Source organism: Pseudophryne corroboree, chromosome 9, assembly GCF_028390025.1.
Source record: "Pseudophryne corroboree isolate aPseCor3 chromosome 9, aPseCor3.hap2, whole genome shotgun sequence".
NCBI classification, from domain to species: Eukaryota; Metazoa; Chordata; class Amphibia; order Anura; family Myobatrachidae; genus Pseudophryne; species Pseudophryne corroboree.
In genome coordinates, this window is record NC_086452.1 from 89,843,236 (window position 1) to 89,859,701 (window position 16,466).

Sequence of the window (16,466 nt, forward strand, 5' to 3'; positions counted from 1 at the left end):
CATAGCTATCCAAAACTGACTCAGAGAAAGTCCTAGGGCAATCACCCACCGACATCCTAGCAGACGCCACATCCACCAAAGCATCCAGATCATCTGACAGCTCTTCCTCAGACCCTGCAAATAAAGGAAAAGACCCATCGCAGGCCGACAAAGAGGACGGCCCTGCAACAGGATTAGTGGTAGAGACAGGAGAGAGAGGAGAAACCAAAGGCACAGCAGAAGGCAAACCAGCTGTTGCTAAAGCCTGCAACATCTGGGCAACTATCGGGGTCAATTGATCAGCGGAAAGGGGTAAAGGAGACAGTAAGGGGTTACCAGCCGACAGACATTAGAATCCCTGTCTATATGCCTGTGTGGGGTAGGTAGGGGGCATCCTGCCTGCTGAGCAGTAGCCAGGGAGGATACAGCCTGGTTGCCAGCAGCCATAGTGTCTAAAACAGGCAGTGATACAGCAGCTGCAGTCAGGAGGGAAGGCACAGCAGTAGCTAGCACTTGGCTGTCATCAACCTCAGGGGAAAATGGCCTCCGATGCCATTTCCACCTAGCCCTCCTGCAGCAAGCATAATGGCAGCCATGATGGGACACCCTACTGGCTGCATTGTGGGTGGCCGGCAACCTGTTTAAACTTTATGCCCTACCTACAACAGGAGAACCCAAAGTGGCAGGTCCCACAACCACCTCTGAGCTTCGCTCCCGGTTAGTGGCTGCTGTGGGCAGACGCCTGCCGCGTATCAAGCAAGGAGTACTGACTAGAAGAACCCGGATAAAATAGCCAGACCCCCCCGGGAGCAACAGTGCTGGCCGTATCCAGCAAGCCACAGCATGCTGCAGTCCCATGTCACGTGACAGAGGAGTCAGTCAGACGGGCAGTGGCTGCGATCTGGCGGTGGGGGCGCTGCATGCTGGTTCACCAAAACAAGGAGGACAGGGAGAATAGGAAGAACAGATAAGGAGTACAGGGAGCAGCATAAAGAATAAAAGCTAGAGAGGGAGATATAAAGGCCTGGAGAAACTAAGTAAAGAAAGAAAGACAATTGACAGCAAAAACATTTAAACACCAACTTTATTCAAATAATAAAAATATTTATAATAAATTATTCTTTTATAATAAAAAGAAATGAGCAATGTGACTACACAGACAGTGTCACCTCTGGTACAGCAAAGCCTAGAACCCCATCCCTAAAAAAACCTAACTGGATAAAAATAAACTGTGTATCGCACACAATCCCCCCATGTAGCCTCGTAGTTTAACCCACGATAGGCCTACTCTGCTTTTTTGTTATTATTGTGTTATGGAAATATATAGTAGGACACAAAAAAAAATGTAAATGTAAAAAAAAAAAAAAGCCGGCCTCCAAACCTCCCCCTCTAGCCGGGCCAATCACACACCTTATTTTGTGTTGTTATGGTTTGATGGAAAAATACATTTTAACTCACTTAGGGGCCCATTTATCAAGGGTTGCATATAATGCGATCTGGACTGGATCTTAACACCCAGAATCGCATTGCAATATGTGTGAATGTATCACCTGGCACCCGCAGGGACAGGGATCCTGGGCCTAATTCAGATCTGTTCGCTCGCTAGCGTTTTTCGCTGCCCAGCGATCAGGTAACTACTGCGCATGTGTATGAACCGCAATGCGCAGGCGCACCGTACGGTTACAAAGCGGATCGTTGCTGTGCACTGGTTCTAGAGAAGAAACCATTTGCACAGCCATTCGCAAGGAGAGTGACAGGAGGAGGGCGTTTGTGGGTGGCAACTGACTGTGGTTGGAAAACGCAGGTGTGTCGAGGTGTATTCAGGGTGGGTGTCAGACGTCAATTCCGGGCTCGAATAGGCTGAAGTGATTGCAGCGGCTGAGTAAGGTCAGAGCTACTCAGAAACTGCACAAGCTGTTTTTATACAGGGCAGCTGCACACGCGTTCACACACTTGCAAAGCTTAAATGCACTCCCATATAGGCGGCATCCATCAGTTCGCAGCGCTGCAAAAAATAGCTAGTGAGCGAACCGATCTGAATTAGGCACCCTGTGCATGCGTGCACAGAGGCATTTCAGACGGAGGGTTCCCAGGGAACCCAGACGGATTTACTTTCGCGATCCATATCCCATAGGCTACAATAGGCTATCGCAATCAAAAGATTGCGGTAGCTGTGGGGGTGACCGCAATGCACAGAGGCATTTCTGGCGGAGGGTTCCTAGGGAACCCAGCCGGATCTACTTTTCGCGATCCATAGCCCATAGGCTACAATGGGCTACCGCAATACTGGAGGGACAATGGGGATAATTCAGACTGCATTGCTGCATCGGCAGGGATTGCTGTCTGAATTACTATGCGCAGTACGCTGGTGGTGCACTGTGCAGGCAGTGAGATGAGAAAGCATCTCACTGGTGCGATCGCCTCTGATTTACAGGCAGAGGCAGTCGCGGGACGGGAGGGGGCGTGCCAACGGTGTTAGAACGCCGTTGGTGAGGCACGGTCCGAGCAATGGAGGCGTCTCTGGACTGTTGGGTGGGTGGGCCGCAGTGGCTGCGTGACATCACACGCAGCCGCTTCGACCCGGGACATGGCAGTTAGCCCTCTGCAAGCTAGCAGGAGCTGCGCTGGCAGGGAGCTACATGTCAGGTACAAAAGCATCACCGCTGTGCTATGCTTTTGTACCTGTGTAGGGGGAGCAGGGCCTGACATGCGGGGCGGACTAGCCCTGTGCTGGGCGTCCCCCCCGCATGTCAAAGTAAAGGATCGTAGATGTGCTAAATTTAGCACATCTACGATCAACTTTGAATTACTCCCAATATTGGGAATGCTTTGCGTTCCCGATATTGATTTATTGGGCAGCATCGCATCCCCATAGAAACCTATGAGGAATGTGGCTACGGGCAGAAATGGAGGGATTGCAGCAGGTGTAGCACAAATATTATTTGATAAATGGGCCCCTAACTATTAAAATGTAAAAAAAAAAAATACCGGCCTCCAAGCCGCCCCCTCTAGCTGGCCCATCACACACCTGATGTTATGGTTGTATTAAAAAAATTTAAAAATGTAAAAAATTTAAAAAACTTTTAAATAAAATTTACATACTTATAAAATCTAATAATTAAAATGTAAACGAAAAATGGTAAATACAAAAATTTAAAAATTGTAAAATTTTAAATTGTTTAATTACAAAATACTTATACCCTCCCACTAAATTTTAAAATGTAAATTAAAAAAATGTTAATATTAAAATTTAAAACAAAAGTAAAATTTAAAAACTTATAACAAATAAGAAAATAATAAACAATCTTCCAAGATGTAATCAATCTTCTTATTTCAGATGTTCTACATAATTACAAAAAATATATATCAGTACATTGGTAACATCTTAGAACAAGATACACTATAACATAATATACATCTTTAACTCCATGCAGAAAAAATATAGACTTTTTTAAACAATACTTAGTACAGTGCAACATGACGGCTCCGCAGAACATAAGATGCTTTGTGATGCTTCTTTTTGCAGTAATGCGCTCATTTATAAAGTAAGCACCTGGACCTGTACATCAAGGGGGGCCTATTTCATTGGTGTGGAGCAACATCGTAATGGGAAAAGCTGGATGGAACAGTGTTTGTAGCTAAATGTTGGGTGGCTGCATTTACTGGACACAATGGGGTAAATTTACTAAGATGGGAGTTCTATTTAAGATGGGATGTTGCCAATAGCAACCAATCAGATTTCAGGTATTATCTTCTAGAAGGTGCTAGATAAATGAGAAGTGGAATCTGATTGGTCGCCATGGGCAACATCCCATCTTAAATAGAACTTCCATCTTAGTAAATTTACCCCCATATATCAATGAGACTGAAGGGGTGGAGACTGAGAATCTACAGAGGCATTCTTTGGCTAGCAAGAGGTCACAGAGTCTCTTCCCTGCTTAAGGATCTTTCTTTTACAGGTTCTCAGAAGATGCTGGAAAGTCAGAGATGTTCTTTCAGTAGGACGGCTTTTGTATCAACCAGGCACTTTTGATATAAGTGTCTTGCTAGGTGCACAAATACTCATTGTAATAAAAGCATTGATATGTAAAAGGGAAACACACAGTAAGGACAGTCCACATCCCCTACAGTCCCCTCACTCATGATTAATGTCACGTGATGCTAGTTTTAGAAGAAAGTGCAATATGGGAAAATAACGGTAATTAATAGTAGGTAGGAAAATAAATTAGTGATACACAAAAGTAGCAAGTTGGGCAAAAAAAACCAATGTATTGGCCTATTCCCAGTGCTTGCAAGGGAGGGGGTAGATCCAGACACAAACACAGAATTCACCCCTCCTATATAATATCAGTAATGCAGAGAAGTCAGGTTATATAAGTAACTGAGTTCTCTACATTACTACTACCATACATGTATTCCAATGCTCTGATCACACTATTGCTGTATATACCATCTATGTATATTACATCATACTTCATGAGCGCTGGAATACATTTACCAGCGTCTCTTCCCCTTGGATCACACACCAGGAGGACCATGAAACAATGGATTATGTAGGGCTACATTGCTTCTTCTGAGCATGCAGCAGGTGCACCTTACTCTTCCTCCTCCTCCCTTTGTTCTCCCTCTAGTAACACCCCCGACATGCCCCTTTTCCTCACCCACTGTCCTCCATTCCCCCTCTACCATTGTTATATCTCTTACGCTATATCTCTGTTTATGTAATAATCTGCAGACGGTTATTGTTTCTGCATTGCTTTGTGTGAGGAGCTTTTTGTACAACTTTCCATTAGGAAAATGTATTAATGCTTCTTACAATACTGCTATACCCAGCTCTGTCTACCTTTCTCCTTCTTTATTCTTCCTCCGTTTAATATTGAAAACTTCAATTAAACATGTTTAAAACATAAGACAAATAAATCCATAATGTACATACCTGCAGAAACTCCAACTCCTGCATCCAGCAGTGCTGCTGCCTCAGTTAGATGTTCTTAGGCCCGGTGCCTTTGGGGGGGTTCTCCAGGTGGAGGTGGTAAATGAGAACCCTGCAAACCGGTCCTGCTCAGCAGCTGTTATTGGCGGATAAAGGGCCTCTTCTGCCTCCATTACTTCTAGATGGTTAGGTCTGGAGGCAGAGGGTGGAAAGGTCGGCTACAGAAATAAGAAGTAAAAGTTTATCAGAGATTACTACATCTTTCATATGACTTGTAAGAGAGAAAAAGAGGCAATTACCAAACTTCCTATTGTAGAGGTTATTTACAGTAGTTACATATTACACCCTGACAACATATCTATATAAAGCTAAAGAAAGAGGCATTACAGGTGCACAAATGTAACACGCTGTCGCTCAACAGATATATAGGGATACGTTTAATTTGCCGGCTGTCGGGATCCCAGTGGTCAGGATACAGGTGCCGGAATCCTGTCAGATGGCAATGTCGCCAGACGGAATACCGGCGTTACAGGACTATTCCCACCTGTGGGTGACGATGACACCCATAGAGTGGGAATAGATCTTGTGGCGAGCACAGCGAGCCACTGAGCCTGCAGCGCGGTGAGCGCAGTGAGCTCACAAGGGGACTCTTTGCGCTTGCCCCGCTGCTGGCCGGATGCCGCTGTCGGTATATTGACAGCCGGCATCCCGGCCACTGGTAAATCATACTGAATCCCATATATAACCACAGTATTGCAGTAGGCACAAGTTGCTCTGGGACAAGTGAAGGTGTCTGTCTGCTCTGTGCCCTCAGGAGAAGGCTACGTAACTACAAGTGCAGAGAGGAGACTGAATTTCCAGAGGATCACTATGGGAAAGTGTAAACTTTGCTCTAAAGTCCACTTGGTCTTCCTATGAGCCTATTATGAGGTGCAGGATAATCAGTTACATAAAACAGATAGATAGAGCTGAATTCCCATATGTGACAATAACGTATTGGTAAAGTAGTAATTAAGTCCTTTCTACTTCTATGTGTCCCCTGGTAGAAAGAAAACTCTTAAACATGTCAGTCATTGTTATGTGGCCCTGACCACTAAGAGAACTTATTTTCCATTTTCTATTTATAGTTGTGTAAGAGCAGACATGTTTTATTTCATTAAAAGAGGATAGCCCAGTGGCACATTGGTCAGCATTGCTACCTCACAGTGCTGGGGTCATGATCTCAGTTCTCAATCAAGGCTCTATTTGTGTGGAGTTTGGATGTTCTCACAGTGCTTGTGTGGGTTTCCTCAAGTTTTCCCAGCTACCTCCCACACTTCTACCACATACTGGCAGGTTAGTGACTAGTGACTGAAATGTGTGTTGTGTGTATGTGTGTTGTGTGCATTTGTGTTAGGGAATTTACACTGTAAGCTCCAATAAGGCAGGGACTGATGTGATGACAACTGCTCTTTGTATAGTTCTGCATAATTGGTGGCACTGTATAAATAATAATAAATGTCAATTGGTTGAGTGACAACTGGAATATACATACACATGTGTACCTGTCTCTAGATCTATGGGTATAGGGATATACACTGTATAGATAGACAGTCCATAGGTCAACACCAAAAGGTTGACATTTAATAGGTAGACAGGGTCACTAGGTAGACAGTCACTATGGTGTCAATTTTTACAGATGATACCAAATTGTGTAAGGCTATAAATACAGAGGAGGATGCCGAGTCTCTTCAGAACGACTTAGTTAAATTAGAAGCATGGGCAGCCAAATGGAGAATGCGCTTCAACACAGACAAGTGTAAGGTAATGCACTGTGGTAAGAAGAACAAAAATTACACCTACCTACTAAATGGGGTAAAATTAGGGGGTTCTGTACTGGAAAAGGACTTAGGTGTCCTCATAGATAGCAAGCTAAGCAGTAGTACCCAAAGTAGGACTGCAGCAAAGAAGGCTAATAAGATATTAGCATGCATAAAACGGGGTATTGATGCTAGGGACGAGAGTATTATACTCCCGTTATATAAATCACTAGTGAGGCCACACCTTGAATACTGTGTACAATTCTGGGCACCGTACTACAAAAAGGATATCCTGGAGCTAGAAAAGGTACAGAGGAGGGCGACCATACTAATTAAGGGCATGGAGACGATGGAATACAAGGAAAGGCTTGAAAGACTAGGCATGTTTACATTGGAAAAGCGGAGACTAAGAGGGGATATGATCAACATCTACAAATATATAAGGGGACAATACACAGAGCTTGCGCGGGACCTGTTTTTGGTTAGATCAACAGAGGACTCGTGGACACTCGCTCAGGTTAGAGGAGAGGAGATTCCGCACAATACGTCGTAAAGGCTTTTTCACGGTAAGGACAATACGTGTTTGGAATTCCCTGCCTGAGGGAGTTGTAATGGCGGAATCTGTCAACACCTTTAAGAATGGGTTAGATAAATTCCTAATGGATAAGGATATCCAGGGGTATGGTGCATAGTCATGCATTATAGTTACTATAAATAGGGATAAAATGCAACGGCTGACAGCAGCATCAGTCAGAAATTTTAGTAAAATCATCATGCATAGGAGACCACAAATAGGTTGAACTCGATGGACAATTGTCTTTTTTCAACCTCAGATACTATGTTACTATGCTACTATGTAGACAGGGTCACTAGGTAGACAGTCACTATGTAGACAATGTCTCAGAAAGACAGAACCAAAAGGCCAACAGACAAATGGTAACACAAAAACATGTAAACACAGTTTTTCATGATGTTTCATCATTTTTAGGGTTAGGGTTAGGCACTTGGCAGAGGGTTAGGGTTAGGGTTAGGCACTTGGCAGAGTGTTAGGGTTAGGCTGTGGAAGGGGACAGTTACTGTTAGTCACTAGAATAAGGTTAGGCAGGGGTAGGGTTAGGCTGTGGAAGGGGACAGTTACTGTTAGTCACTAGAATAAGGTTAGGCAGGGGTAGTGTTAGGCTGTGGAAGGGGACAGTTACTGTTAGTCACTAGAATAAGGTTAGGCAGGGGTAGGGTTAGGCTGTGGAAGGGGACAGTTACTGTTAGTCACTAGAATAAGGTTAGGCAGGGGTAGGGTTAGGCTGTGGACGGGGACAGTTACTGTTAGTCACTAGAATAAGGTTAGGCAGGGGTAGGGTTAGGCTGTGGAAGGGGACAGTTACTGTTAGTCACTAGAATAAGGTTAGGCAGGGGTAGGGTTAGGCTGTGGAAGGGAACAGTTACTGTTAGTCACTAGAATAAGGTTAGGCAGAGGGTTAGGGTTAGGCTGTGGAAGGGGACAGTTACTGTTAGTCACTAGAATAAGGTTAGGTAGGGTTAGGCTGTGGAAGGGGACAGTTACTGTTAGTCACTAGAATAAGGTTAGGCAGGGTTAGGGTTAGGCTGTGGAAGGGGACAGCTACTGTTAGTCACTAGAATAAGGTTGGGTAGGGTTAGGCTGTGGAAGGGGACAGTTACTGTTAGTCACTAGAATAAGGTTAGGCAGGGGTAGGGTTAGGCTGTGGAAGGGGACAGTTACTGTTAGTCACTAGAATAAGGTTAGGCAGGGGTAGGGTTAGGCTGTGGAAGGGGACAGTTACTGTTAGTCACTAGAATAAGGTTAGGCAGGGGTAGGGTTAGGCTGTGGAAGGGGACAGTTACTGTTAGTCACTAGAATAAGGTTAGGCAGGGGTAGTGTTAGGCTGTGGAAGGGGACAGTTACTGTTAGTCACTAGAATAAGGTTAGGTAGGGGTAGGGTTAGGCTGTGGAAGGGGACAGTTACTGTTAGTCACTAGAATAAGGTTAGGCAGGGGTAGGGTTAGGCTGTGGAAGGGGACAGTTACTGTTAGTCACTAGAATAAGGTTAGGCAGGGGTAGGGTTAGGCTGTGGAAGGGGACAGTTACTGTTAGTCACTAGAATAAGGTTAGGCTGTGGAAGGGAACAGTTACTGTTAGTCACTAGAATAAGGTTAGGCAGAGGGTTAGGGTTAGGCTGTGGAAGGGGACAGATACTGTTAGTCACTAGAATAAGGTTAGGCAGGGTTACGGTTAGGCTGTGGAAGGGGACAGCTACTGTTAGTCACTAGAATAAGGTTAGGCAGGGGTAGGGTTAGGCTGTGGAAGGTGACAGTTACTTGTTAGTCACTAGAATAAGGTTAGGCAGGGGTAGGGTTAGGCTGTGGAAGGGGACAGTTACTGTTAGTCACTAGAATAAGGTTAGGCAGGGGTAGGGTTAGGCTGTGGAAGGGGACAATTACTGTTAGTCACTAGAATAAGGTTAGGCAGAGGTAGGGTTAGGCTGTGGAAGGGGACAGTTACTGTTAGTCACTAGAATAAAGTTAGGCAGGGGCGGGGTTAGGCTGTGGAAGGGGACAGTTACTGTTAGTCACTAGAATAAGGTTAGGCAGGGGTAGGGTTAGGCTGTGGAAGGGGACAGTTACTGTTAGTCACTAGAATAAGGTTAAGCAGGGGTAGGGTTAGGCTGTGGAAGGGGACAGTTACTGTTAGTCACTAGAATAAGGTTAGGCAGGGGTAGGGTTAGGCTGTGGAAGGGGATAGTTACTGTTAGTCACTAGAATAAGGTTAGGCAGGGGTAGGGTTAGGCTGTGGAAGGGGACAGTTACTGTTAGTCACTAGAATAAGGTTAGGCAGGGGTAGGGTTAGGCTGTGGAAGGGGACAGTTTGGGTTAGGCACTAGGGGGAGGTTAGGGCTAAAATAACAAAAATGTGTCAACAATTTGTCTGTCGACCTTTTGACTCTGTCTACTTATAAACTGTCTAATTAGTGACCCTATTTACCTACTGGATGTCAACCTCTTTGTGTCGACCTTTTGACTGTCTATCTAGACAGTGCCTATCCTTCAATTCACACCCAAATGTACATGTCTGACATCTATACATTATCTGCTGACCGGCATTGAGTAGCTCATGGAAGGTCTGCTTTATACTTACTGGTGCAGGGATGTATGGGGGCTCAATCTCAAGGGCCTCCAAGGCGACCCAGTTGATATGCTGGAAGAAACGATGGTGGCGGATGTTATCATTATCTCCTGGGTGTTTGGCTGGGTTGTAATTGAAGAGCTGAAAAAGTAATTTGTATTTAATGACTTATACAGCACAGCTGCTCAATACAATCATGTTACAAACATTTCTACTGCCTGGTACAGGGGAATATAAAGTGATTGCTCCATGGCCACAGTATGTTATTACTTATACCCCTTTTCCACTAGCTCAAAAAACACGGGTAAATGCACGGGGGCGCGCATTTACCCGTGTTTTTTGCAAGTGGAAAAGGGTAAACCCGGATCAAGTGACCCGTGAATCCTACCCGGCTATTTACCTGGGTAGGACACGGGAATGATCCGGGTAGGGTTGTAGTGTAAACGGGAGCCGTGTCGATGCGACACGGCTCCCATTTACACTGTATGGAAGGGCGGCGCTGGGAGATCATGTGATCCCCCAGCGCCGCCCCTGCCGCGTCACTAGAAGCGTCACCAACCCGGCATATGCCGGGTTGTGACTGCTGATGGGAAAGGGGCCAAGCACGGGTCGCAGCAGGGGGCAGCTCCCGTGTCAGGCTCCCGGCTGCGACCCGTGCTCGTAAGTGGAAAAGGGGTATGAGATTGTATCTGGGGTCTGTAGTCTGACTCACATTATTACCCCCTCCCCCCTCCATACCACAAACATCTAACCACTGAGCCATTTCTTGTCATATTTGCCCTAATGTTGAATTGTCTGTGCAACAATGGGTGGTCAGGTCTTGCTGTCTGACAATTGTATAGAACTTTGCAAATGAGAATATTACTTCTATACATCATATTAAATACAACATATAAATATAGGCAACATCATGGTACTAAGCCAAGTGGACACGGCCAGAGCTTTCCAATACCTGTGATCACTAGAAATATATTTATTGGGCTTTGGAAGAAAAATTTCTGGAATGATTTGTATTGTCTCCAGTTTGTCTCACTATACAATAGTCTTCTATTACTTATCTGATTAAGGGCCTAATTCAGACCTGATTGCTAGCAAGCGATTTTTGCAGCCCTGCGATCAGATAGTTGCCGGCTACAGGGGGAGTGTATTTTAGCTGTGCAAGTGTGCGATCGCATGTGTAGCAGAACTGTACAAACAGATTTTGTGCAGTCTCTGCGCAGCCCAGGACTTGCTCAGCCGCTGCGATCACTTCAGCCTGTCCGGGACCGGAATTGACGCCAGGAACCCTCCCTGCAAATGCTTGGACACGCCTGCGTTTTTCCAACCACTCCCAGAAAACGGTCAGTTGCCACCCACAAACGGCCTCTTCCTGTCAATTTCCTTGCGAACGCCCGTGCGAATGGATCCATCACACAAACCCATTGCTGAGCGGCGATCCACTTTGTACCCGTGCGACGTGCCTGCGCATTGCGGTGCATACACATGCGCAGTTTAGGCCTGATCGGCCACTGTGCGAAAACGCAGCCTAGCGATCAGGTCTGAATTACCCCCTAAATGTCTTTCTCTAACAAGGATGACTGCAGAGAAAACAGTGGGATGATGCAGATTGCTGTGTAAGAACGCCACTGAAATGCACGTTCTATTTATTAAGCCTATTTATCAAATGGAGAAAAGCCCACGCTCAATGAAAAAACACCCATTTAGATCGTCTACCTAACAAAGGGCCCAATTCAGACCTGATCGCAGCAGCAAAATTGTTAAACAAGAGTTAGATTTGGGTGGGGTGTGTTCAAACTGACATCTAAATTGCAGTGTAAAATAAAGCAGCCAGTATTTTCCCTGCACAGAAACAATATAACCCACCCAAATCTAATTCTCTCTGCACATGTTACAGCTGCTCCACCTGCAGTGCACATGGGGGTGATTCAGACTAGATCGCTGCTGTGCGTTTTCATACAGCCTGCGATCAGGTCTGAACTGCGCATGCATATGCACTGCAATGGAGAGCGAAATGACAGACATAGGAATGGAGAGAGTTAAACCTCCTGTGAGGGGTGGACCTAACTGTTATGAAAAGTACAGCCAATGGTAGAGAGGGGAGGGATCAGTATATATAGGGATGTATAGGCTAGCTAAGTCTCTCTTGCTGCTGGTTTGCCTTCCCGCCCTCCCACCCCATTTGGTAGAGGTTTTGGCACGGAGTGCCTTGGCTCTGAATTGTTAGTTGTGGTTTATCATTGGCTATTGTTGGCGGAAAAGAACGGCAGGTTGTAGTTTGACTTGTTAGTTACAGTTGTTTACAGTATTGGTGTGGTTTAGGTGCACTCACCTCCATTGACTTTTAAGGCCGCTAGATCACCCATCAGGGGGCAGCGTCATCACCCATCAGGGTGGGCAGTCAGCGTGGAGGTCTGAGTCGGGCACCTATTACCTATGTATGGTTTGTGGTAAATTAGGATCGTTTGGGTTTTAATGTTTTTTGAGGTTATCGTCAGTGGAATATAGCCGTTCTTTTTTCTGCCACCATATGCCGGCTGAATCGGCATGTTAACTTAAATTTTACTTTACAGTTTTTTTCTAATGGTTAGGGTACAATAAATAGCTAACAATTTTCTGCCAAATTCAAGTCTCCGTGTCATTATTTCTTGGTATTAAAGGTATTGAATGCTTTACTTTTTGAATAAGGGTCCACACATTATCATTAGGAGGTTTAGTGCAGGCGTGCCGGTCTGCAGCTACGGGGAGCGCCAGGCAGCGACGGGATGGTGTGAAAAAAGCGATCGCACAAGTGATTGCAAGGTGACTGTAAGGAAGAGGCCAGTTGTGGGTGGCAACTGACCGTTTTGCAGGAGTGTCCGGAAAAACGCAGGAGGTTCCAGGCGTTTGGACTTTGGAGGGAGGGTTTCTGACGTCAGCTCCGGCCCCGATCATCGCACTGGAAGAGTAAGTCCTGGGCTGTGCAGAGACTGCACAAACTTCTGTCTGCAGCTCTCCTGCACATGCGATCGCACCCCTGCACAGCGATTTCCCCTCCCCTGTAGGCGGCGACTACCTGATCACAAGGAAAAAAACGCACCCCAGAGATCAGGTGTGAATTAGGCCCATAGTTTTGCCCATTAGAGAACAATTTTGCTGCTGTGATCAGGTATGAATTAGGCCCAATAGTTATAGCATTGCTAATAGCAACTGCAGCCCTCGCCAGAGAAAAGATTAGTCTATTTCCCATAAAGGTACAGTCACAATCTTTCTTCTCTTGTTGTCAGTATCGTAAAATAGCATTACAACATAAATATACTTTTTTACTATTTGTTTTGTATGATTTTTTTTCATTTATAAGTGGGCCTGAGCAGCCAGGGCTGGGTATTCAGTTCCATTGTGCATGTGTGACCCAGCTTACCGCTGAGACTGACCCAGGGAAGAAGTAAGTTAGGCCTTACAGCTCCTGCCCAGTAGTGAAAAGAATCTGAGTATCACTCACTGATCAGGGGATATTTTATTAATAAACTGCATCAATACTGACTTTCTGCAACAAAAAAGAGACAGAAAAACTCCCACATCATATGAAGTTATTTATAGCCAATTACCTAATTTACAGTAATAATTTATAAATGTAACATCTTATTTACCTCGTCAATGATGTCTCTCACTTCGGTGCCTGGTGCATAAGATGTTCCATTAACCATTTGGCTTAAGATGACAGCGACGCCAGCCCAGTCTTCACCAAAACGGCTCTCCTCGCCTGAACGCACCTACCAGAAGAGAGATAGTCAGGATCAAGTTTTTAACAATCACCTCAATTGCTCAATATAAAGGGGCAAACACAAGACTTTGTTTTGGGGTATACATACATATACTGTATATGTATGTAGATATATATATAATGCGTGTGTATGTATATATATATATATATATATATATATATATACACACACATACGCGCGCACACACACACACACACACACACTATTTGTCTGATCAGCCATAACATTAAAAGCACTTGTCTAATATTGAGTAGGTCGCCCTCATGCTATCAAAACAGCTCTGACCCATCGAGGGAGGAACAAGATGTTAGCAGTAGATCCTTTAAGTCCTGTCAGCGTCCGGAGTCTTACCGGTACGCTGGGGCCGCGGGGCTGGCTTCCTTGGTGTTGTGCGGGCAGCGGCGGAGGTGGGCTGCTGCGCCGGATCCGTGGGCAGCAGTAGCGGAGGCGAGGGGGTCCGCTCGTGGCGGCGGGACGCTGCTACAGCGGGTCGCTCTTGCTGAACCGTTGCTTGGAGACCAGGGGCAGTGAGCAATGTGGCTTTGCAAGAAGGTCTGCATTACTGGGCGCCGCCATGTTGGAGACCAGGTTTTAAGCATAGTTCCTGTTTCCTGTTTCTTCCAGCCAATCCAGGGGAAGCTCTCCCTATAAAAGGGGGCTGGTTTAGGACAGGGACGCCAGTGCTTCAAGTTACAACCCTGTTGTAGGTGCTTTAGCCTGTGCTCCCAGATACCTGCTGTATCTTGGTTCCTCCTGATCCTGCTTGGTCGGTTCTCTGTTGCTGCTGCAGCCCTGCCGTTTCTTGCCTGCTACTGCCTGTGGAAGCGTTCCTGGAAAACCCGGTCCAGTAAGACTCTTTGGGCACAGTCGGCCCCGGGTCTTCTGCCTCGTCTTTCAAGCCACACTCCACAGATCTCCTTCACCAGTCACGCCTTTGTACCTCTGACCGCAGCCTGCAGATTATTATCTTCAAGCCTCGTTTTCCAAACCACAGTCCACAGTCCTTGTCTCCAGTTACGTTTTCAACTACCCTCCACAGTTCCACAGTTCATCATCTACAGTCTCGTCTTTCAAATCACAGTCCGCAGTTCTTCACCTCCAGCCACGTCTTTAACCATTGTGCCTCAGCCTCAGTTCCCTACCTCAGCCCTGTACATAATAAATACTTTCCATTGACTCTCAAACCCCGCCTACGTTCTTCATTGCTCCGTGTCCCATGCGAAGGAACTATATCCAGCCCCCTCATCTGGTTCATTCACAGCCTGCTACCTCCTCGGGCAAATCTCAGCTGCCGGATCCTCAAACCCTGCCAGACGTGACAGTAACTGGCCAAATGGATTCGACGGGTGATCAGGCCTCAGGAGGGGATTTAACTGCAGATATCTGGTCTCTCTGTGTTGCCATGACGGCACCTCAAGTATCTACAGCTGCTCCCACATTGGCACCTCCGGTCCTGCTTCCTCTTGTACCAGTACCACTTCCACGTTTGCATTTGCCACCTCCCAGTTAATTTGATGGGAATCCAAAACAATGCCGCGGGTTTCTTAACCAGTGCGAAATCCAGTTCGAACTACAGTCGGCCAACTTCCCATCAGCACGAACCAAAGTAGCCTATATAATTTCTTTACTTACCGGGCAAGCGTTGGAATGGGCTTCACCTTTGTGGGAGAGGATGGATCCCATCTTATCTAACTATCCAGAATTCATGGCCACCTTTCGAAGAATCTTCGACGAACCGGGCAGGACTTCTGCCGCCTCATTGGAGATCCTGCGCCTGCGTCAGGGCACGCGTACGGTCAGTCAGTACGTGATCCAGTTTCGCACGCTTTCCTCAGAACTGAACTGGAACGAGGAGGCTCTCATTGCAGCTTTCTGGAGCGGTCTCTCCGAAAAGATCAAAGATGACCTCGCAACTCAGGACGTACCTGATAAGTTGGATAAACTAATTTCTTTATGCAATAAGTTAGATCTGAGGTACAGGGAACGCTGTATGGAGAGGTTGCGGTCAGATCGCCCTAAGCCTAGAGTTGTTCTTCCACCAACACCATCATCACCAACTGTGGAGGAACCCATGCAGATTAATCGCTCCCACCTCTCCAATGAAGAACGTCAGAGACGGCGACAAGGGAACCTCTGCCTGTATTGTGGTGCATCTGATCACTTTGTTAAAACTTGCAGTCTACATCCGGGAAACGCCTGCTCCTAGTTTGTGCTGGAGAGGTCAAGCTAGGAGAATTCTCAGAATTACATACCAAGAAAGAGTCTGTCCTGTTAACCCAATTGGAGCTCCCTTCTTCTTCTCTTCTCATCCCTGCACTACTCGACTCCGGAGCCGCCGAAAGCTTCATTACGTCAGCTCTAGTCAAACGATCTGGAATACAAACGGTTCCTTTGGATCGTACCATTTCTGTTACCGCAGTGGATGGAAGTTATATCCCAGAGGGTATTATATCCTTTCGTACTATTCCTCTCAAGATGAAGGTCGGAGTTCTCCATTCAGAAAAAAATCTCTTTCCTTGTAATTCCTAAAGCCTCTCATGAACTAATCCTAGGGTTTCCATGGTTAATCAGACACAATCCCCACATAGATTGGCAAACTATGGATGTTCTCTCTTTGGGACAAGACTGCTTTCAGAACTGTTCACCTTCAGTTAGACCTCTCTGTTCTTCCAACCCTTCCAGCCTTCCTGTGGAATACCAATCTTTTCAAGATGTTTTCAGTAAGCATGGGGCGGACACCTTGCCTCCGCATCGTACTTGGGATTGTCCCATTGAGCTAGTACCCGGTAAGACTCCTCCCCCCGAGGTCGAATTTACCCTCTCTCACTTCCCGAGACACAGGCCATGTCGGAGTA

The 16,466-nt window shown here is 46.0% G+C and overlaps 1 protein-coding gene across 2 annotated transcripts in view; it reads right to left on the minus strand.

The window, feature by feature from the left end:
• Positions 1-1,045: 1,045 nt before the first annotated feature.
• Positions 1,046-16,466, minus strand: part of LOC134957587 (protein kinase C delta type-like) — a 54,842-nt gene continuing 39,421 nt past the window's right edge. For both annotated transcript variants that reach the window (XM_063939592.1, XM_063939591.1), the window contains exons 9-12: positions 13,477-13,599; positions 9,863-9,991; positions 4,916-5,130; positions 1,046-3,321 (exon numbers count right to left, since the gene is read on the minus strand). In XM_063939592.1, the coding sequence (XP_063795662.1) occupies positions 4,957-5,130; positions 9,863-9,991; positions 13,477-13,599 (426 nt within the window). In that variant the 3' untranslated portion in view covers positions 1,046-3,321; positions 4,916-4,956. The remainder of the gene's footprint in view (positions 3,322-4,915; positions 5,131-9,862; positions 9,992-13,476; positions 13,600-16,466) is intronic.